The sequence below is a fragment of the Argopecten irradians genome, chromosome 1, assembly GCF_041381155.1.
Source record: "Argopecten irradians isolate NY chromosome 1, Ai_NY, whole genome shotgun sequence".
NCBI classification, from domain to species: Eukaryota; Metazoa; Mollusca; class Bivalvia; order Pectinida; family Pectinidae; genus Argopecten; species Argopecten irradians.
The window spans coordinates 65610255-65634057 of record NC_091134.1 but is presented as its reverse complement, the minus strand read 5'-3'; the positions used below and the strand labels follow the sequence as shown (position 1 = coordinate 65634057).

The window sequence follows — 23803 nt, the reverse complement described above, 5'->3', positions numbered from 1 at the left end:
CCAAATAGACAGTGTTTACATTTAAGCTTTTCTGCTTAGGGTAGTTAATATCTTACATTCGAGCATTATAAACACATATGAATAACTTATTATACATAAACTAGAAATCTCCATATAAAGTTTAACAAATTTCTTAATATCTCCCTAAAAATGTAAACTTCATTGATAACTTTTTTTGTGGTGCAATACATTTAGCACTCATACACATATATTGCACATTTTCTGATACATAGTATGATAGAAAGAAGACAAAATGTTCCTATTTCATAAGACATCAGGATGGGTGGGAAAAACATTAGCACAACACTACGTCCCATTCCTTCTCATGGTCATGACAGGGGAGGGGAACACATATAAAGTATTGTTGTCACGTAATCAAGTCTGTAATCAAAACTATAACTTTCAGTGTACACATATATATGGCAGATCTGACATTAACTGTGCATGTTAGACAATTGACAATAGCCAGAACAGCATAGACTGCACTGCCCTTACAGTCACAATACAAATATCTGAAAAGGATGCATGTATATGACCTCTGACATTCCCATGTCATTCTGATCCACCCCAGCAACCGCTATCCTATCCAGTCACATGTACACACAAGTATCCCAGGCCAGAGGAGCTCGTTATACACAGAATTTGTAACATGTCAATCTCTACAAATAAAGGTCAGAAAACAGCTGTGGTACAAAACTCAAATTACTACCATTAATTAGAGGTATTTTGTTAGTCCCAGCCAATCTTAACTCAAAACATTTTATGTCAATTAAGATAACTCTATTATAAACCAAAGTGAATAGAACAAAATTCAACTTTCAGCTACTTTTTTGTTGTGAGGATCCTGGGTTTGAATACTATGTTTGGTTGCACAATTTCTTCTCTCCCGTTACAAAATTGACAAGCTTGCTCCCTAATTGTTTTGAGGAGGAATTTCTGTTTGGGTTGTAAGTAGAAGAGTGAAGAAGGAGGAGTGTACATAGAATGATTAATCATCAATGACATAGGTTGGTGAAAATTGGTAGGGCTGGTCCCATATTCAAATTCCAGTTTAGCTTTTAGTTTTATGATACCATCTCCTCTAGTTATGAAGTGACAAGCTCGCTAACCCAAACAACTTTGTCTGATGGAATGTGACATTGTAAAGTCATTGCAATCACACCGCAAGTGTCCTATTTCATAAGACATCAGGATGGGTGGGAAAAACATTAGCACAACACTACGTCCCATTCCTTCTCATGGTCATGACAGGGGAGGGGAACACATATAAAGTATTGTTGTCACGTAATCAAGTCTGTAATCAAAACTATAACTTTCAGTGTACACATATATATGGCAGATCTGACATTAACTGTGCATGTTAGACAATTGACAATAGCCAGAACAGCATAGACTGCACTGCCCTTACAGTCACAATACAAATATCTGAAAAGGATGCATGTATATGACCTCTGACATTCCCATGTCATTCTGATCCACCCCAGCAACCGCTATCCTATCCAGTCACATGTACACACAAGTATCCCAGGCCAGAGGAGCTCGTTATACACAGAATTTGTAACATGTCAATCTCTACAAATAAAGGTCAGAAAACAGCTGTGGTACAAAACTCAAATTACTACCATTAATTAGAGGTATTTTGTTAGTCCCAGCCAATCTTAACTCCAAACATTTTATGTCAATTAAGATAACTCTATTATAAACCAAAGTGAATAGAACAAAATTCAACTTTCAGCTACTTTTTTGTTGTGAGGATCCTGGGTTTGAATACTAGTTTGGTTGCACCAATTTCTTCTCTCCCGTTACAAAATTGACAAGCTTGCTCCCTAATTGTTTTGAGGAGGAATTTCTGTTTGGGTTGTAAGTAGAAGAGTGAAGAAGGAGGAGTGTACATAGAATGATTAATCATCAATGACATAGGTTGGTGAAAATTGGTAGGGCCTCTGTTTAGAGTTTGAATGGTCCCATATTCAAATTCCAGTTTAGCTTTTAGTTTTATGATACCATCTCCTCTAGTTGTTTTAAAGTGACAAGCTCGCTAACCCAAACAACTTTGTCTGATGGAATGTGACATTGTACAAGTCATTGCAATCACACCGCAAGTGTCATATTTTTTTTGCAAATTTTGTCTGATGACTTTTTGTTTTATTAGTTATATCCTATTAACAGCCAAGGTCATCTAAGGATGTGGCAAGTTTGTTGGTGGAGGAAAGTCGTGTACCCAAGAAAAACCACTGACCATCAGGCAATCAGTACCTGGCAACTGGTCCACATGGGATTTAAACCCAGAGGTAATGGCTAGTGCTTGTGGTAATATGTTGAGACATCTTAAGTTCTTCACCACTCAGTCACCACAGCCCTAGCTTTGTCTGATGAAGAAGAGGTACTATAGATAGGCATCAAAACATCATACATGAAACATTTACTGGATGTGTAAGAAATATTACATTTAAAAACTAGATTTACTTGCAAGTAAATATTCACAATTTGCATGTAACATCACCTTTTTAAAAACAAATAGCTGTGACGTAAGGTAATATATTCACCAGGGCCCTGCAATTTCATGAACATTCCTTAACTTACCGGAATAAAAGAAATACCTGAATATAACAAGAGGCCCAGAGGGCCTGTATCGCTCACCTGGTTTGTAATGTCTAGTGCCAAAAATTATACGAATTCTGTTAACCCCAAGGATGTTTCTGGGCCAGATTTGGTTAAAATCAAAGCAGAACTATATGACTAATAGCGATTTATAGGATTTACCGCTATTTCCCATATTGGGCCCTGCCCCTCCTGCCCCAGGGTGTCAGAGCCAAAATTTATACAAATTATATTCCCCTTCCCCCAAGGATGTTTGTGGTAATATTTGGTTTCAATCCATGCAGAACTCTAGGACAAGTAGCGATTTATAGGATTTACCTCTATTTCCCCTATTGGGCCTCGCCCCTCCTGCCCCCGGGGGGGTCAGAGCCAAAATTTATACAAGTTCTGTTCCCCTTCCCTCAAGGATGTTTGTGGCCAAATTTGGTTACAATCCATGCAGAACTCTAGGACAAGTAGCGAATTATAGGATTTACCTCTATTTCCCCTATTGGGCCCAGCCCCTTCTGTCCCCAGGGGGTCAGAGCCAAAATTTATACAAGTTCTTTCCGCCTTCCCCCAAGGATGTTTGTGGCCAAATTTGGTTACAATCCATGCAGAACTCTAGGACAAGTAGCGAATTATAGGATTTACCTCTTTTCCCCCTATTGGCCCAGCCCCTCCTGCCACCAGGGGGTCAGAGCCAAAATTTATACCAGTTCTTTCCCCCTTCCCCCAAGGATGTTTGTGGCCAAATTTGGTTACAATCCATGCAGAACTCTAGGACAAGTAGCGAATTATAGGATTTACCTCTATTTCCCCTATTGGGCCCCGCCCCTCCTGCCCCCAGGGGGTCAGAGTCAAAATTTATACAAGTTCTTTCCCCCTTCCCCCAAGGATGTTTGCGGCCAAATTTGATTACAATCTATGCAGAACTCTAGGACAAGTAGCTATTTATAGGATTTACCTCTATTTCCCCTATTGGGCCCCGCCCCTCCTGCCCCCAGGGGGTCAGAGCCAAAATTTATACAAGTTCAGTTCCCCTTCCCTCAAGGATGTTTGTGGCCAAATTTGGTTACAATCCATGCAGAACTCTAGGACAAGTAGCAATTTATAGGATTTACCTTTATTTTCCCTATTGGGCCCCGCCCCTCCTGCCCCCAGGGGGTCAGAGCCAAAATTTATACAAGTTCTGTTCCCCTTCCCCCAAGAATGTTTGTGGCCAAATTTGGTTACAATCCATGCAGAACTCTATGACTTGTAGCGATTTAAATGAAATGTTGACGGACGCTTCGCCATGACATAAGCTCACCGACCCTTCGGGCCAGGTAAGCTAAAACCAGGTGAGCTAAAAACACATTGAAAATACATAAAAACGCATTGAAAATACATAAAAACGCATTGAAAATAAATTAAATGCGTACAGAATATGCATGAGAAAATGAAAAAACGCATTGATATCTGAAACGATGCGTAAATATTTCCGAGAACAGCTGGAACAGAAACCGAAAGTTGAAATATGTATACCATTCGGAATTCTGGGGCTTTATCAATGACACATGCCCTTTAAATGTTCAACTGATGCTGATCTATAATCGTTCGATTAATCTCGGTGTTTCAGATTAATTTCTGTATGAATTTAAACATGTGACAGACTCAATGTTTGACAAGTAGTCGCATCAAAATGGAGGCATCAAAACCGGGACGCTATAGGACTAAAAAGAGCGAGAACGTCCCATCTATTCTAAAATTCTTCACAAGGAAAGAAAATGAAGATATAAACTCTTTTGTCAATTCAATTTTATTGAAAATGACCGATGATGTCAATGCTCAACCATCAAAACAGGTCCATGGAATTGAGTCTGTTTCAGAATAAACTTGGATAATAAGCATGATGGACAGAATATTGTACTTGTTTGTGCTACTGAGCACTGCCTATTAACTTTTCAAATCTTCAAGAAATGACACAAATCAGTGAATATATAATATAAGAACTGTAACCAATTTCAAATTGGTTTATAGGAAGAACTCTGATAACACATTTCAGTTTATCATTTATTATTGCCTATTTTGTAAAATGAAAATAAACAATTGATTTTAGTTTTGTGCATATTTTTATTATTTTCTGACAATTATTTAGAAGAAAAGAGATTGATTTAGAAACCAAATATATCTATATAAAATATACAGTCAAACCTACATAATGATCACCCAAGGGACAAAGGGACAAAGAGAAAAAGTTTATACACCAGTGGTCTTTAATTTTGGTCAGCTGTGACCCAATTAAAATAGTCTTCAACTCTTCAGAAGCAGTTGGTATTTATACAAAGGTAGTTGTTATGACAGGTGTGACTGTATGTGTTTTTATATATTAATGAACACAGTGACAGTCTATAAAGAAGTTTGAAAACCTTTACAAAAACAGGTCAAAATCAGCATTTAAAGTATATTCACAAGGGTAAATTACCCTTTGGAATTTTCAAATCAGCATTGGGAAAAAACATCAAGGAGTATAGTAAAATCAGCATTGAGTTTAAAAATAGGGGGTAAAACCCCTTTGACATGAAATTTTATCTGGAGCTCTGACAATTTATTTCAATGGATTTTTTCAAAACAGATTTATCATGATTTCTAATGCAATATCAATCATCAAACCCAGCTCTGGTCAAATAACTATCAGTACTCCTAATCTAACACTGATACAGTTGCAGACTACTCAAACCCAGCTCTGGTCAAATAACTATCAGTACTCCTAATCTAACACTGATACAGTTGCAGACTACTCAAACCCAGTACTCCTAATCTAACACTGATACAGTTGCAGACTACTCAAACCCAGCTCTGGTCAAATAACTATCAGTACTCCTAATCTAACACTGATACAGTTGCAGACTACTCAAACCCAGCTCTGGTCAAATAACTATCAGTACTCCTAATCTAACACTGATACAGTTGCAGACTACTCAAACCCAGCTCTGGTCAAATAACTATCAGTACTCCTAATCTAACACTGATACAGACTACTCATGATGATCAGGATCAACATGTCATGAACTACTTTTCACCTAAACATCTATCTTCAAGGTTTTTTTGTTTAGCTTATTTAAATACCATTACAAGACTAGAGCAGCATAGATCAAAATTCAAAACTTATCAATTATTTTAATTCATTCTGGATTTTAGTTTCTTTCCAACTTGTTAACCTTAAAGATCTCTACTATCCTGACCGATTGAAGACCCTGGGTATCCCAACACTTGAATATAGAAGACTGAGGGCCTGAGACCTTTAGAATAATCAACAAAATCGACATTGTTACCAGTGAGAACATAATTATGTACTCCAATGAGACACACAGGTACAAGAGGTCATAACAAAAAACTCTACAAGAAACCTTTTCGTCTCAACTCAGCAAGAAATGTTTTCAGTAACAGGATAGTGGAGTCCTGGAATTCTCTCCCTGTTGATTAGAATGAATAATCATACCCTGCCTCCACTCCGTTCCCGGCAGGATATGAATTCCACCCCATTGCCGATAGTGTTGCAAGCCCAGATGTGATCCACTTTGAGGCTGATAAAAATATACTTTTCGGATAATATCCATATGTAACTGCACTGTTCTGACAACTATAATCAATATTCAATTCACAAACCTTTCGATTATAATGTTTCATCAACTATTAGTGGTAAAATCCAAGGCAAACACAACACACGTATAATATTCTGTTCAAATACGCTGCCATGTTTGATTTACCGGAAACCGTGATGAAATGAAACACTCAACAGGTAAAATATGTTTTAAAGTTTTAAAAAGCCAACAAACTAAGAATAAACATAGTTAAACTGAACAAATGTAAAAATTATTTAGAATTTAGAGAAAAAGAATTTTTAAAGTTCATGATAAAAACTGTGACATCATATTTCTTTCGTAGTGATAATTGTAGGTCATTCCATATATGGTACTAGTTGCCATATTTAGAGCGCGAGACTTTCTAACGAGAAGCATCATGGCGGCCAAGTGAGCCGTGTCGAAGATGTGAGCCATTTAGTCCCGTACCTGAGGGCGTAAAAAAAGTTTCCGTGTGCATTTCGTGAAGAAATATCAAGGCATATGCCATTTTGTTAAGAACAACCGTGGGCATCAGAAAAACAATGCCTTGTTCCTTGGAGTCGCGACCAGTGGTCAATATGACGTCATAAAGATGGCCGATGACCCCAATATCCGTATCACAGAAGACCAAAAATAAAACGTTTTTTCTGGTAACCTTTATCATAAACATAACTTAAACTTGTTTTATATAGTCAATAAATGTATGAGTGTTACTCGTATGCATACAGTTTTAAGATATATCCCGACATTTATTGCATTTTTAGAATAATAACGCCCGACTCCTTGCTAAAATTGAGGTGAAGGTAATATATTTCCACTATATTCAAAAGATAAAGCACTTTTTGATGTTTTTAATTTATCACGCAGACCATTGATAACACCCAAACATATCAAAATCATAAAAATATATGTTGGACATAAAACCGATTTTTAAACATTTTTTGTTTGGAGTAGATATTATCGAGCATTATTGTTTCCGGATCCGGCCGGCATTTCCTTTAAGTCATTTTCGTGCCATCCTAGACTTCCGGTCAAGTTGTTAGCGGTCTACATTTGGACAAATATGACAATTTTATGTGGTTTTGATAGTTTCTATCAGTATATATCTTGTTCTATCGTTACAACAATGTATAAGCAAGAAACAATCATGAGTAGAATAAGAAATTCCATTTCTGACAAGGCGTTCAGAATATAGGAATCTAACTAAGAGGCTCGTCACAAGCCTGTTACCTACTGGAAAATCACATTTAATGCTCTCTCAATAATAGCATTTACATTTGAAAAACGTAGTATAGAAGTGTATGTTCATATGCTTAAATATACATTATGCACACGACGTCAAATTTTTATGGTATGTCTGCTGAACGTATGGTTTTGACGCTAACTATAACTGTTATATTTTTTTACAAATCGCAATATCAAGCGTTAGCATAGCTAAGGAAACTATGTGCATGATATTAATTAGCAGCATCAATTTTTTTTCTTTTCTTACAGAAGCCGACAAAATTGTATTAACATCAAGATTACACGTACCATCTTCCTTTCACCTATTCTGATTTAGTTTGATTGCCAATGAAAATGCTATTCCAAATTCAAAAACGTTAGTTAAAAGCTTGCTCTTGTTGGTTTTCCACCAAGAGACATAATTTTTAGTAATCTTTGCCATAGGCCGCCGCATGTGGCAATAAAACGTTTCCGAAAAACAAAAATAATAATTCTATGTCATTATTGTAAGCAAAACTAAAATAACAGAAAAAGTTAGCGATAAAGTTATCTTATAGAATTGCCATCCTCAGACAAATATGTCCAGCTGCTGTCTTCATAAAAGTGATTTTAATTTAAGGAAGACATAAAGTCATGTTTTACATTATCATGTTATATTTCCTTTGTTCACGATTCATACACTGGTATATTCCTACATGCACACACCCTACCCCTATTTCTGTTTCCTACATATGCACTACCGAAACGTTGCCTTAGATCTAATGTGTACATATTAGGCAAGGCCATGTTTCATTAGCTTGTAAAACGTTCCTATTATTTATCGTATTCTGTAAGCTATGTATAATACGTACGCTTATATGTCGTTGGGTAAAATAAACGGTTGTGTAAACAATAGACATCACACATGTTCATCATTGTTTATACTATAGGTAGAAAATGCACTCCAGTAAGCCCAGGAACCTTCAAAGTACATGTAGTTCTATCAGCATGAAATATTCACAGGTAATGACATATATGAATTTAACATATAACATACAAGATAACAAGATATACAATGATATTGTGTTTAAAATCTTCTGCTGGACTTTATAAATGACTGCACAAGTTAATACATGACAATATACATGTACCAAGCCAAGTTTTCATTTCCATAAAGTAATAAATTTAAATTAACTTTTATATTGAGGTCATTTAAAAATTGGAGCATATTTGTCCGCAGTAGCATAACTGACATTCAAAAAAGAAATGGTTAGCATTCAAATAGAGCCTGGTGCCAAATATACACGGAAAGGGTCATCTTTGAGAAAACTACACTGATGTCTTAATTTAGTATGTAAAGTATTAAGTTTTCTTTCCCCATAATTAAAGTAATTCTTAAAGTAGTAGGAAAGAAGGATATCGTTGATGTGGTAATGAAGTTTTCATTGTTTCTTAAAATGTAAGGATTACTATATAGCCTACTGAAGAAGGTAATAAGTTTGATAGATAATTTTGAGTCATATTAATGTTTATCTTGTATAGTGATTGAAGGTTTACTTTTACCTCTTTTGTCTGAAAAGTATGGTGGCTGAGTTCGGCCATGTCGCACTTTTGCATTGGCGACCCCGCACCAAACGAAGAGCGACATTGCATCATGTAACAGTGCAACAATGCGCAAAGCAAAGAGCGACAATATGCCAGTGCGACAGAAAATGCTGTCGCATTGACAGAAAAATTTTGTCGCGTGGCAGGATAATTTTATCGCATGGCGCACTGTCGCTCCGCACAATGTCGTATTTCGATTAAGATCGCTTGGCGGGGTCGGCAATGCGACAGTGCGATATGGCCGAAATCAGTCACCTTAGAAAGGGGTTCCAATTCTGTTTCAAAATATAAAGATTCATGTAAGGATTAACTTGAAAAGACTTTGTTTATGTTATGGGGATATAACAGAAAAATCTTAGTTTACTCTGAATTAAACCGCGAAGTTAATCCATATAATTCAATTTACTAATGATAACCTCTTCAGAATTCTAAACTCATTTTGGGACTTTTTTGTCAATGAAATCATAACGCCATTGTCTCAGCTAATCAGAAGCAACGTTACAAATGACGACACCATCTTTTCCTTTATGGGCTGATTAAGCAAATTTTTAGCCAATGAAGATGCACTTTACAAGCAAATTGAATCATTTCTTGTATAACATGGTAAGCCGGTTATGATTCTTACTTTTCTGAATCAGCTTGAGAGCATCCGTCCAAAACTTCACAGGGGGGGATTGGAACCATACCATATAATTAATAAGGACTTTGATGAGCTTTAGGCTGTAAAAGGTCTTTGAAAATACATATAATTTGCTTCACTGGTTTTAAAGAAGCCTAGAGTATAACATAAATGGTTTACGTTGCATGACAGACGATGGACATCGGAGACAGACTTTTGGGGGTAGGGCAAAGATTTTTTGATTTAAAAAAAATTTAAGTAGAATTTGGTCACAAAGTTTAACCCAATTTCTTCACATACACCAGATGGATGTATTACAAACAAAACGTAATGGGAAAAATTAGAATTTTACTCATTTGAGAGTAGGGCTGCCGCGATACGGCAGAAGCGTACCACGATATATTGTGATACACAACAACTGTATTGTGATATGTATTGCAATATTTTGTCCTTAATATATGTGGTGTTTATTTTGTACATATTCCATAATAAAAACACCCTTTGCATTATACAAACATACAGTGCTATGCTATGTAGTTTTACATCGATTTGAACTGTGTTGTTGAGTAACAGAAATGTTCAAACGTGAGGTTCTTGTTTTAAAAAATACGAGAAATGTGAAAATGATAGGCTACAGACGATCGTAACCTAATAATGCAATAACTAAACATGATAGTTAACACTTTTGAACCTAAATAATGAACAAATTTAAGAACAATTGTCCTGGCAAAATAAGCTTACGATCGTGATTAAACTTCAAAGGGCTGATCGGCTTGCAGTGCTGTTTTGTCACGTGTAGGAATTCGAAAATGGCGGCGGCGGATGAAGCCTGAAATAGCTGGCAAAATCCTTGCAGCCATGTATTCATCGGGCCTTAAATGTGTTTAGAGAATTATATATTCCGGTATTGTTGATTAATGGAGCAAATCAGCTTGATAATATTTCAGAAACTAGCCTAATGTCATATTGTTTATATTCAACGTCATGCAAATGTTGGAATCATTCGAACATAATACAGGTTAGTTACAAACATTTGACCGACATCTGCATCGAAAGGAAAACAAATACAACTTGCTGGTTTTGTTTTAATAACAGGACGTTTTAATTATATCAAATTAATGAAATTATGATACTAAAAAAATATATCGTAAGAAACCGATACAGGTAAACTGTATCGCGGTACAATATTTTTTGGTGGTGCAGCATTGCAATACCTCAATATACCGGTGAACCGCAGCAGCCCTATTTGAGAGCATTTATGCAAAAAACAAAAACCAATTTTGAAGTGCGGAAATGACTTTTTTTATGCTAATTTGTCCCTAAATGTTCTTTTCAGCATCACTAAATTTAATATTTAGGCTTCCTATGACACAAATTATTCAATACATAATTATGTTGTCATTAAACATCATATTTATCATTTTTTAGGAGTTAATGCAGAATTTTGTATCAGATTCAGCTGTTAAATGTTGATGATAGTACGTCATAAAAATCCACCGTCGCTGGGTTTGGAGACAATTAAGGCATACGTTTTCTGCAATACTGACACATGTATAATAGATTACACATAGTCGCTAACTTTCTTCAGAAAATGCACACGGATTTCCCTAAGGCCCCAGACTAATTCAAAAGTGCTTAAAACATAATTTAGACACGGAGTTGGGTAAATAAATAATCATTTTATGTTAAAAATGTTTGATATTGTTGAATTTAATTACAAAATTACATGACACACATGAAATGTAACATTTTCACCGCTGGATATTTTGCAACACTATGGGACAGAATCGTAGCTCTGACGACGACCATCTGTCAGAAATCTTCCGTCCGTCGTTCAGAGCTACGTCATCGCAGCTACCTGTTGATGTGGTCAATGCTGAGGACCTGGACATTTTCAAAAATAGATTAAACAAGCACTGGAAAAACCACGCCACGAAATTTTTACCTTCAACCTAGGAACAACATTTTATTATACATAAACCTAGGACGTACTATTAAGGATTTTAAGCAATCACATTAAATATTTTACCATTATTGTAAAATATCACTATACATCTGTACAAGCCTTTTTTGGCTTCCCAATGATGTTAGACTGATGAGAAACTGATGAGAATGAGAAACAAATATTACAAATCTATATCCTCCTGCATACACGTTGAGTAAAATCAGTAAAAGTAATTTAGCAAAGAATATGTTGTGCTATAGAAGATTGTACAGTACTTCAGACGTTCAGTACTTTTGGGATGTACATGTACAAGAAGAAAACTGGTTCAACGACTTGTTTGTAAAGTGTTTACAGTCTTGATCTGTGTATATATATAACACAAACCATGCTGTCCTCACCCACGTGAGTCTCAAAAACTGTTATCTGTGTTTCCATCGACAACAATACATGCACAACACATGTACAACAGTCAGCAGTGGTGTACCGAGATAGGAGGTTGTGTTCTTAAGTCAAAAAATCGAATTTCAAGTCCGAAATACACGAATTAAAACAACTCACCTTCATGACACTGAATCACGTCTAAGTGTCTGTCCATGGCCGCTGGTATATTATCCATCACTGCTCAACCGAAACCTATTTTTAAACCGGAAAGAAATTTGAGGGGTCGACCATGTGTATTCTTCAACCAATACCGGAAGCCCGCGCGAAGACTCAAATGTCATTTCTGCGCAGAATCAAAGATTAATTTGCAACAACCTATTTTGTATTATTACTGACTAAATTATGTCTTAGTATTCACGACCTTGATATTTTGTAGTGGAATAAATAATTTAGATGATGGGATATATTAAGAAAAGAAAAAATGAACACAAAATCGAATGTCGTTAAGGATGACAGAGTTACGTCCCCTGGTCTAAGGAGTCTGTTACCAGTACCTACTCGCTCTCGCACCTGTAGGTGTACGCGTGTAATACACATGTACGTTTGCTCTAGTTTACAGCATCCGTATACCTAGTCCGCTAAACCTGCCTATATTATTAGGCTTTTTTATTTATTTATTTTTTTTGCCTAATATATAGACTATACTTATATATACTGTAGACTATATATTAGGAAAATAATAAAAAAAAAATAATAAAAAGCCTAATAATATAGGCAGGTTTAGCGGACTACCGTATACCATGTACATTCCGTTATTATGCGTAATGCCACCAGTAAATAGGCATAATTAAAACAAATTAAAAGACAAGCTGTTTTTAAACAAAAAAATAAATCAGATTATTATATGAAAATTCTTTGAAAAATAAAAAAAGTTACAAAATTTACATAGGAACCATTTTTTAAACGACTTGTCTTTTAATTTGTTTTAATTATGCCTATTTACTGGTGGCATTACGGAATAACGGAATTTAAACTAAAGCCAGGAAGCCTAGGCCTATGAAGGTGAATTAATGTAGTCTTTGAACGTCTTTGAATTGAACGTCTTTCAGTTGGCTCTACGGTTTACAGCATCCGTATACCACTTAGCCCGAGATACTCTGGCCCTGACACCAGACTTAGACACTATGACAGATAGTGTCTGGTTTAGGGCCCTAAACCAGACACTATCTGTCATAATGTCTAAGTCTGGTGTCAGGGCCAGAGTATCTCGGGCTATATACCACTGTACATTAATTCTATTCCGCTAAACCTGCCTATATTATTAGGCTTTTTTTAATTTTTATTTTTTTTTGCCTAATATTTCTATTAGACAAAAAAAAAAAACTAAAAAGGCCTAATAATATAGGCAGGTTTAGCGGACTAGAATTAATGTACAGTGGTATACGGATGCTGTAAACCGTAGAGCCAACTGAAAGACGTTCAATGCTTATATGATATACATTTGGTTATAATTTTATGATGAAATCCCAAGGGATTTTGCATCTATAATGAAATAATAATTCGTTATCGTCATGGATTGAATAGCTATTTGAACAGCCGTCTTTCATCATCATCATCATCATCATTATCATATCACCATCATCATCATCATCATCACCATTCATCAACACCATCATGTTCATCGCCATCATCGCCATTAATATATTTATCATTGTCCTAATCATCATCATCGTCACAATCATCATATTCACCATCAACAACATGAAATATCATCATTATCATCATCATCATTATCATCATCACCATCCATCAACATCATCATGTTCATTGTCATAATCGTAAAATTCAAAATCATCATAGCCCTCGTCTTAATCATCAACAACAACAAGAACATGATCATCATCAACCATATATAGTCATCCTCAATAATCAGTCTCATCATCATCATCTTCAATACCGTCAGCCACATTATCATCATGTGTCATTTTTTCGTTTGACATACACAACTCTATATTCACATACTCAAACTGTTGTACAAATAATTGTACTTCGCTGCATTCTCAAAATATACGTATGGTTCCCTAGGTAAATTATATACATTGTATTTCTTTTTACAACACCGCTATATAGACTTTTTCATTTTGTAATGATATAATATATAGTTATTATATTATGAATACAGGCAGAGATTTAAATACAACACATGAATAAATCTAAATTAGAGGGTTTATTTACAACTGTGACCTTATCAACTTAGAATTGCTGTACTCAACTTTATTTTTTACATTTTTTGAACTCCGAAAGTGTCTACGTTTTATTACAATTTTTTTTTTTACTAGTTTTATAGTCTATAAGTTAAAAATATTTTGATAAATTACATATTTAAAAACTCTTCTCGATTCGTGAGTATGAACAAATAGTGTCTCCCTCTTCTTGTGATATGGTGGAAGGGAAGTAACTCTAACTAATTTGGAAGTGGAACAGCTCCAGGAATGACGTACAATATTTCACCCTGACGTTTTGACGTATGAAGCCCCATTATGACCATGTAAAGTCTATCATTAGTATCAGGCCACTGGATGTTTGTTATACGTATGGATTGTATCAATTCTATGACGTTTTTATAATTTACTGAATTGTGTTTTATTGGAGGATAATGCGAGGAAGTCCGTCTGAATTTAATAACTCCGAGAGTGATGACTGTAAAATGGCCGAGAATGGACACGAAGATTTGGATGATGACTTAGACATTAACGATTGTAACACGGGGAATCCAAACGATGCGGATTTTTATGATGATTTACCAGACACTGTTATCGTAACAAATATCGAAGACAGTGTTTTTACAGATTCCGATACGCAGGTTTGTTTATAAACAATGCACAGGGGCTTGACACATTCATCAAATAACGCTTCTAGTAGACAACAGATGATTTGTTAGACCCGGAGACAAACTCAGTGTTTTTCCTGGGTATTTTGGGAAATTGCCATCTGGTGAAGATTGGGAATTTTTGTGCGATTAAGTAGGAAATTGGGAAAAATTAGTATCCAGTAGGTTTCCTATTTGATAGTCAAATATAGATATCTCTATTTTATGTCAAATAAGATATCTTTAGGCCTATTTCAAATAGTGATATCTTTATTTAAAATAAAAATATCTGTATTTCTACAACAATTAGAGATATCTGCATTTGAAATAGAGATAATCTGTATTTGAAGTAGAGATATCTGTATTTGAATTAAAAATATATTTATTTTAAATGCAGATATCTTTATTTACAATGAAATGCAGATATCTCTAATTGAAATAAAGATATCATTAATTGAATTAGAGATATCTGTATTTGAAATAGAGATATCTCTATTTCATGATTAATTAGAGATATCTAGATATATTTGTAATTCAAATAGAGATATCTCTAATTCATATACAGATATATCTAATTATTGTAGAAATACAGATATCTTTATTTTGAATACAGATATCTTCCTTTCAATAGGTAAAAACCCTAACGGCTTGTCATGGAGGTTCTCTGGTCCAACAGCACATTTTAACAGTCAAGTTTTAGCTCACCTGGGCTGAAGGGCTGGTGAGCTAAGCTCAGCTTATGTAATTGCGCGGTGTCCATTATGTCCGTCAACATATCCTTTACATCGCAACTTGTCATAGAGTTATGCATGGAATGTAACCAAATTATGCCAGAAACATCCTTGGGCAAGGGAAACATAGTCTGTATAAATTTTGGCTTTGACCCCCCGGGGACAAGAGGGTTGGGGCCCAATAGGCCAGGGGAAATAGAGAAAAGTCCTTTAAATCGCTACTAGTCATAGAGTTCTTCATGAAATGTAACCAAAGGAGAAGGTATGTTAAGACTCAAATATGGCCCCAAAATTAATTCTCCAGTAAAGAACAACATATTTTGCCATATAACAGTTGAATACATTTGCTAACACATTACATCCCGAAAATATCCTGCATGTGCCAATTATGTTCACTATGACGTCATCTACATGCAGTTTCCCGCCATTTTTCACAAAAATCCTTGAAAAATCATACTTTTTGAGCGGTTTTTTCACACGTTGTGTATTGTGTATTTACGCATATCCATGCAAAATATAAAGTTGCTCCAAGTTGGCGGCCAAATCCATTTCAAGCCTTTTCTAACCTAAAGATGATGAATTTCTAGCAAAATATGGTGAGAAGAGGAAAATCATCAATTTTTAGGTCATCTGACCCGAAGGGTCAGGATGACCTATAGTCATCATGTTTCGTCCGTCGTCGTCCGCCGTCCGCCGTCCGCCGTGCGCCGTGCGCCGTGCGCCGTCCGCCGTGCGTTAACTTTTCACATTTTGAGCTTCTTCTCAAGTTCTACCAGTGCCATTTAGCTGAAACTTACATGAAATGATCCTGACATGGTCCCGACAAAGTGTTGTTATTTTTTGGGTCGATCCGAAATCCAAGATGGCCGCCACAGCCGCCATCTTGAAAACACATTTTGAACTTCTTCTCAAGTTCTACCGGTGCGATTTGGCTGAAACTTGCATGAAATGATCCTGACATGGTCCCGACAAAGTGTTGTTATTTTTCGGGTCGATCCGAAATCCAAGATGGCCGCCACAGCCGCCATCTTGAAAACACATTTTGAACTTCTTCTCAAGTTCTACCAATGCTATTTGGCTGAAACTTGCATGAAATGATCTTGACATGGTCCCGACAAAGTGTTGTTATTTTTCGGGTCGATCCGAAATCCAAGATGGCCGCCACAGCCGCCATCTTGAAAACACATTTTGAACTTCTTCTCAAGTTCTACCGGTGCGATTTGGCTGAAACTTGCATGAAATGATCCTGACATGGTCCCGACAAAGTGTTGTTATTTTTCGGGTCGATCCGAAATCCAAGATGGCCGCCACAGCCGCCATCTTGAAAACACATTTTGAACTTCTTCTCAAGTTCTACCAGTGCGATTTGGCTGAAACTTGCATGAAATGATCCTGACATGGTCCCGACAAAGTGTTGTTATTTTTCAGGTCGATTCGAAATCCAAGATGGCCGCCACAGCCGCCATCTTGAAAACACATTTTGAACTTCTTCTCAAGTTCTACCAGTGCGATTTGGCTGAAACTTGCATGAAATCATCCTGACATGGTCCCGTCAAAGTGTTGTTATTTTTCGGGTCGATTCGAAATCCAAGATGGCCGCCACAGCCGCCATCTTGAAAACACATTTTGAACTTCTTCTCAAGTTCTACCAGTGCGATTTGGCTGAAACTTGCATGAAATGATCCTGACATGGTCTCGACAAAGTGTTGTTATTTTTCGGGTCGATTCGAAATCCAAGATGGCCGCCACAGCCGCCATCTTGAAAACACATTTTGAACTTCTTCTCAAGTTCTACCAATGCGATTTGGCTGAAATTTGCATGAAATGATCCTGACATGGTCCCGACAAAGTGTTGTTATTTTTTGGGTCGATCCAAAATCCAAGATGGCCGCCACAGCCGCCATCTTGAAAACACATTTTGAACTTCTTCTCAAGTTCTACCGGTGCGATTTGGCTGAAACTTGCATGAAATGATCCTGACATGGTCCCGACAAAGTGTTGTTATTTTTCGGGTCAATCCGAAATCCAAGATGGCCGCCATCTTGAAAACACATTTTGAACTTCTTCTCAAGTTCTACCTGTGCGATTTGGCTGAAACTTGCATGAAATGATCCTGACATGGTCCCGACAAAGTGTTGTTATTTTTCAGGTCGATTCGAAATCCAAGATGGCCGCCACAGCCGCCATCTTGAAAACACATTTTGAACTTCTTCTCAAGTTCTACGGGTGCGATTTGGCTGAAACTTGCATGAAATGATCCTGACATGGTCCCGACAAAGTTTTGTTATTTTTCGGGTTGATCCGAAATCCAAGATGGCCACCACAGCCGCCATCTTGAAAACACATTTTGAACTTCTTCTCAAGTTCTACCAGTGCAATTTGGCTGAAACTTGCATGAAATGATCCTGACATGGTCCCGACAAAGTGTTGTTATTTTTTGGGTCGATCCGAAATCCAAGATGGCTGCCACAGCCGCCATCTTGAAAACACATTTTGAACTTCTTCTCAAGTTCTACCGGTGCGATTTGGCTGAAACTTGCATGAAATGATCCTGACATGGTCCCGACAAAGTGTTGTTATTTTTCGGGTCGATCCGAAATCCAAGATGTCCGCAACAGCCGCCATCTTGAAAACACATTTTGAACTTCTTCTCAAGTTTTACCAGTGCGATTTGGCTGAAACTTGCATGAAATGATTCTGACATGGTCCCGACAAAGTGTTGTTATTTTTCAGGTCGATCTGAAATCCAAGATGGCCGCCACAGCCGCCATCTTGAAAACACATTTTGAACTTCTTCTCAAGTTCTACCAGTGCGATTTGGCTGAAACTTGCATGAAATGATCCTGACATGGTCCCGACAAAGTGTTATTTTTTAGGTCGATCTGAAATCCAAGATGGCCGCTGCAGCCGCCATCTTGAAAACACATTTTGAACTTCTCAAGTTCTACTGATGCGATTTGGCTGAAACTTGCATGAAATGATCCCGACATGTCCGTGACAAAGTCTTGTTATTTTTTGGGTCGATCCAAAGTTGAAGATGGCTACAATGACACTATATCTAATTAATTTCCTATATGTTAAGGCCCTTGGGCCTCTTGTTTGAAATAAAATTTGTTGAAAGAAATTGAAAATGATCCTGACATGGTCCTGACAAAGTGACACCATATATAATTAATTTTACTATTGCCAAGGTAGTCAGATGACCGTTAAGGCCCTTTGGGCCTCATTTTTTGATAACGTCATAGGTGGAGCACATCGTGTACATGGCTATAAAAAGTTATGTTTTGATGAATGGCAAGTATGAGAGTATTTGTTGATGTGAAATTGATGTGGATCAGAGTTGATATTTTTCGGCCTGAAAAATTAAGGCCAAATACTGGTCCTATCATATCTACTCCTTTGGCAAGAAACATCCATGGGGGGGGGAGGAGAACAGAGTTTGTATAAATTTTGGCTCTGACCCCTGGGGACAGGTGGGACGGGCCCAATAGGGGAAATAGAGGTGAATTCTTTAAATGGCTACTAACCATAGAGTTCTGAATGGAATGTAACAAAATTTGGCAAGAAACATCCTTAAGGGAAGGGGAACAGAGTTTGTGTCAATTTTGGCTCCGATCCCCAGGGGGCAGGAGGCGGGGCCCAATAGGGGATATAGAGGTAAATCCTTTAAATGGCTACTACCGGTAGTCATAGAGTTCTGCATGGAATGTAACCAACTTTTGTAAGGAACATCCTTGGTGGAAGGGGAGCAAAGTTTGTTTAAATTTTGGCTCAAACTCCCCGTGGGCAGGAAGGGCGGGCCCGAAAGGGGAATAGAGGTAAATCTTTATAATAAAGGAACAGAAAGCTATCAAGATCCCTGGTTATGTGAGTTTTGAGTTTTAGATACCTAGATGTTGGAAATATTTTTTACTTTAAAAATTACATTTTGTATTTCCATACTGCATACTAAAAAGAATTTAAATCAAATTGTACTATAGATTTATGGGATTTATTTACTAACTTTAAAAGATAAGTTTTTTGTTTATTTTAGAAAGAAAATTCTGTTTTTCAGAAACAATTTCAAGATGTGTTCAGGTATTTTGATGAATCTGCAACATTTAACTTCCTAAAAAGTTTTCGACGAGTGAGGGTGAATTTTAGTCACCCAGAGTATGCTGTAAAGGCCAAACTCAGCTTACATGAAATGGAAGTCTGTGGAAGCTGTATAAAGTGTTATATGGGACAGGTAAGACCAATATAGTTAGATTGCTTCGCTTTAAGCTTGTTTCAACAGAAAATAGCTGAGAAAATTTTTGAAATTTAATCTTACAAGTTTTCAAAGTTTATTTCATGAGTAACAATTAATTAGCTACACAAGAATAAGAAACATGTTTTTTGCGATTATGTTCTAACTACTGTATTTGACCCAATAAGCGCCCAGGGCGGTTGAAAAATGAAGGGGCACTTAATAGGATGAAATCTAGGCTAATCTTTCAATAAATTATTGCATATGAGTAACCATTAATAGATATACAAAAAAATCAAAGAAATTTACAGTTTTCATAGTTTTAGCCTGTATTTAAGTCAACATAAGTGAAATAGAGGCCTCATAAATATGGAGGGGAGCTTATTGGGTGGAATACCGAATTTGAATTATAAAAACACATACTGTACATTATTATTGTAAATAATTAAATAATTCTGTGAATGACCTGGACTTATTACAGCTGAGAGACAAAAGTCGTGATAATGATGACCCACACTTACAACCACCAGCCCCGACAAAACAATTTCTGATCTCTCCACCAGCCTCTCCCCCTGTAGGCTGGGAACCTGTCACCGAGTCAGAACCTATCATCAACTATGATCTCTTAGCGGCCATGGCAAATCTTGCACCAGGTAAGTTAGATTTTAACATCTGTTTCTTTGACCGTAGAGTTGATCAAAATCACAAACTTATCTTGTAAGTTAATTATGACATTAGAATACGCACCCCACCTAAATCTTTAGAGACCACCTTTCTTAACAGATCATCTGCCTTGATAGCCATTATTGAGAGACTATGGTCTTTGCTTTCTGAGAAACCACCTGCCATGAATGATAGGCTATTTTGAGAGACAAACTTTTCTGAGATATTACTTTTTCTAAGGAGAGGCACTGTTCTAGATAACATTTTGTGAGAGACCAACTTTCTTGTGAGATCACTTTATTGGATAAGATTTCTTGGGAGACTTTCATTCTGTATTCCTTGAAAGCCTCTCTTAGAATACCAGACTCCTTAGAGAGACCACTTTCTATTGAAAGATATTCTTAAGAGACACTCTTTTTGAGTTCATATCATTACTTTTCTTAGAGAAAATTTATTACAAGTATTATTTATAGTACATGTATGATGTATATACCCACATGTAGATAGTTTTATAATATTTCCTGTTGTATGTTTACAGGAGAAGCACATGAGCTGCACCCCCAAACGGACAGCCAGCCTGGCATCATTGTACATATATGTGAAAATGAGGGGCCAGTGGACTTGTATGGGGACAAATGCCCAAAACTACCACAGACACGCTGTCCTGAGCGCAGGACCTAATGTCTTTACTGCCAAGCATCTGAACCTCTCCCTTTAAGTACAGCATCTGTTTTAATTGTTGATCTGAAAAGTTGCTATCACAGAATACACGCAGAGCTTTGCAGGAATTTACAAACTATCATAACTTTGCATGTGACCACTACCAGACACAAAACAGGAATTACCCTGGTAATTAAGGCTCAGCTTTATGTTAAAGTTGAATGATAATGACGATACAGGTTTGTCCTACAAACCCTCTGAAAAATTAAAGGTACATCGCATGAAAACTGTACTGATATTTTAAAGGTAATTTCAAATTTAAATTTTGTTTTAATTGTTTCATTGTTCTTTCTGTTGAAATATCATTGTACAGAAATTAAGTTTTCTTTCTTCCCACAACATTCACGGCTTTCTTGTCAATAAAAATGTAATTCAAACTTCATAAAATAAGATTTGTAATTGAACAGTTTCTGTATTAATATGTGAAATCTTATATATTTTGTTTGCTTGATTCTGTCACTGTGAATCTTTGGATTTCATTATTGATAATGCTATATTTACTGTGTTTAAATGAGTAGTAAAAGACATATCAAGTTCAGATTTACCTAAAGACATTTTATATGGAAATTAAATGTGTAAATTTAGAGGGAGCATCTACATGTATATTGTGAAAATGAAAAAAACCCTACAAACCAATATAATGCCAGTACCTCCATGTGCAATTTCCACAACATTTCTTCTCATATAAATTGCAAATAAACAGCTTATCTCTGATAGGTTTCTAAAGGTATAGTTGAGCCATACATAAATCTTGGCAACCAAATTATAGTTAAAGTACACCATATGCACACCATTGTTTTAATTAAAAGTCAATGGGAGATAACTCTATCATATCAGGCAAACCAGGGCTTACTTAATGATGCATTGGCAAAATATTAGGGTTGGTAGGTCGTTTTTTTTGTTTGTTTTTTTTTTGTTTTAGTGTCTTTCACTCTAAAGTAATGGCCAGAACTGGAGTCTGAGATCAAAATCCCGACTTTTAATTTTTTTCGTAGAAAAGTGGGGGAAAAAAAATTAGGGTCGGGGGTAAAAAATTAGGGTCGGTCGGGTAGCCCTAAACAGACACATTTTTTTTGCCTAACTTGTTCATTCCATGTCTGTAGAACCCATGAGGTAATGTAAAGTGTAAATCAAGGGGAGTGTGGGTTAGTATTATATTGTCACTATATAATATACAGACAAAATGATAGTTAAAGGTACATGCATCCCCTAATAGTACACATCAAGGTTAGTGTGTTTCAGTAAGGTCATTAGTAAGCCATTTAAGAAAAGATTACATTTTTTGTTTCTGTGTCATAGTTTGCTTACTTTTGAAGATTACCACTGCCATCTTTAATATGAATCTGATGGATTTGCTGAGTTGTTGCCCTTTTTGTGTTTTCATGTTTTAGAGTATACTTGTAGTGTAGTGCTACAAACGAAAATAATCAGTGGAAAATTGTTACCTAAGACACCACTTTGAGATGGTTGTTTCAGCAAGAAAAATTTAACTCACCATCATCATTTATGTCACTGTTCCACAATCCTTGATAGAAAATTGTATGTGTCTCAAATTCCATATCTATATTCTCTCTATTTTTATAGTGTGCATATTCTTTTGAAAATGTTTGAAAAAATAAAATGACTTGATAGGTGATGATTTGGATATTTTGCAGTCAATTTTCATGGCTTGTACAGAAGTAATGGTAGATGAGTTTTGAAACTGATCAGAACATCTTTGTTCCATCTTGAAACTCAAACAAGAATTTAAAGTCTCCCATTACCTCCATTAGATCTTGTTAAAACTTGATTGATCCAATCTGGTTATGTTGAAATGCCAATAGTTTGTTACATACATGCTCTTCATACCACCATACTGCTTTATTTAGGATAGTTATCGCTCCTAATTTTACATGCTCCGAGAAAAATATGGATAGTTATTTAATTATTGCTCCTAAATTTACATGATCTGAGAAAATGCGGTATAGGCATAACAGTGCAATTCATTATTCGACATTCCATGACAAGCCAGTTGTTAATTTTTACAGACCACGGAAAATCTCTCTTGTGATTCCCTCCCTGTGAAATTGGTTTTAAAATTAGACTCTCTATCACTACAATATATGATAATATAAATTCTTTTCAAAAATGGAGTTTCCTCCTTTGTACCTGATGGAGGATTAAATGTACTTCTAGTGTATCCTCCAGCTGATTTCTACAAACGGTTTTAAGTTATCTCCCTTTACATCATCTTCAACATGCTGTCTGATAATTATGGCAAGGATATTTATTGTTATATTGCTGTTTGTTTAATAAATTATCTACAAAATTGATATCTGCTGTGTGTTGTTTTGATTTGAATTTAGCCTCAATATTAGATCAAGTGGCCACATACTATATCACATCAAAAATGTAGGTTTGTCAACAGACCTTCAGCTCAAAGTAAATCCTTCTTTTGTTCCTATGCATACTGAAGGCCCAATATTTGACCACCTTCATTCTAAGATTATAATATGAAGATGTGTCTTGATTTGCAATGAGATCAAGGTCATTGAATAAACTTGGTAGTTCTTTGCCTAAGTGTGCAACTGATCCAATATGATGACCTAGAGTATTCAAGTAAGGTCAGGTTATTGAGAAGCAAAATTGTAATTCAATAACATAAAATAAAG

The 23803-nt window shown here is 36.2% G+C and overlaps 2 protein-coding genes across 3 annotated transcripts in view; one reads left to right on the top strand and one right to left on the bottom strand.

Annotated features, from left to right (window-relative positions):
* LOC138305722 (methylosome protein WDR77-like) overlaps positions 1-12278 on the bottom strand; it is a 33465-nt gene extending 21187 nt beyond the window's left edge. For both annotated transcript variants that reach the window (XM_069246004.1, XM_069246012.1), the window contains exon 1: positions 12119-12278. In XM_069246004.1, the coding sequence (XP_069102105.1) occupies positions 12119-12176 (58 nt within the window). In that variant the 5' untranslated portion in view covers positions 12177-12278. The remainder of the gene's footprint in view (positions 1-12118) is intronic.
* Positions 12279-14424: 2146 nt separating this feature from the next.
* On the top strand, positions 14425-23464 carry LOC138305696 (calcipressin-2-like). Its single transcript, XM_069245984.1, has 4 exons — positions 14425-14804; positions 19596-19769; positions 20251-20422; positions 20971-23464. The coding sequence occupies exons 1-4, from the start codon at positions 14598-14600 to the stop codon at positions 21111-21113; spliced, it is 696 nt and encodes a 231-aa protein (XP_069102085.1). The 5' UTR covers positions 14425-14597; the 3' UTR covers positions 21114-23464.
* Positions 23465-23803: the final 339 nt, after the last annotated feature.

Excerpts from the sequence above, each read along its gene's own strand:
- LOC138305696 (XM_069245984.1), top strand. The coding sequence starts at position 14,598 with ATGCGAGGAAGTCCGTCTGAATTTAATAACTCCGAGAGTGATGACTGT. Across the intron at positions 14,805-19,595 it reads TTACAGATTCCGATACGCAG|AAACAATTTCAAGATGTGTT; the intron begins GTTTGTTTATAA and ends TCTGTTTTTCAG. Across the intron at positions 19,770-20,250 it reads TAAAGTGTTATATGGGACAG|CTGAGAGACAAAAGTCGTGA; the intron begins GTAAGACCAATA and ends GACTTATTACAG.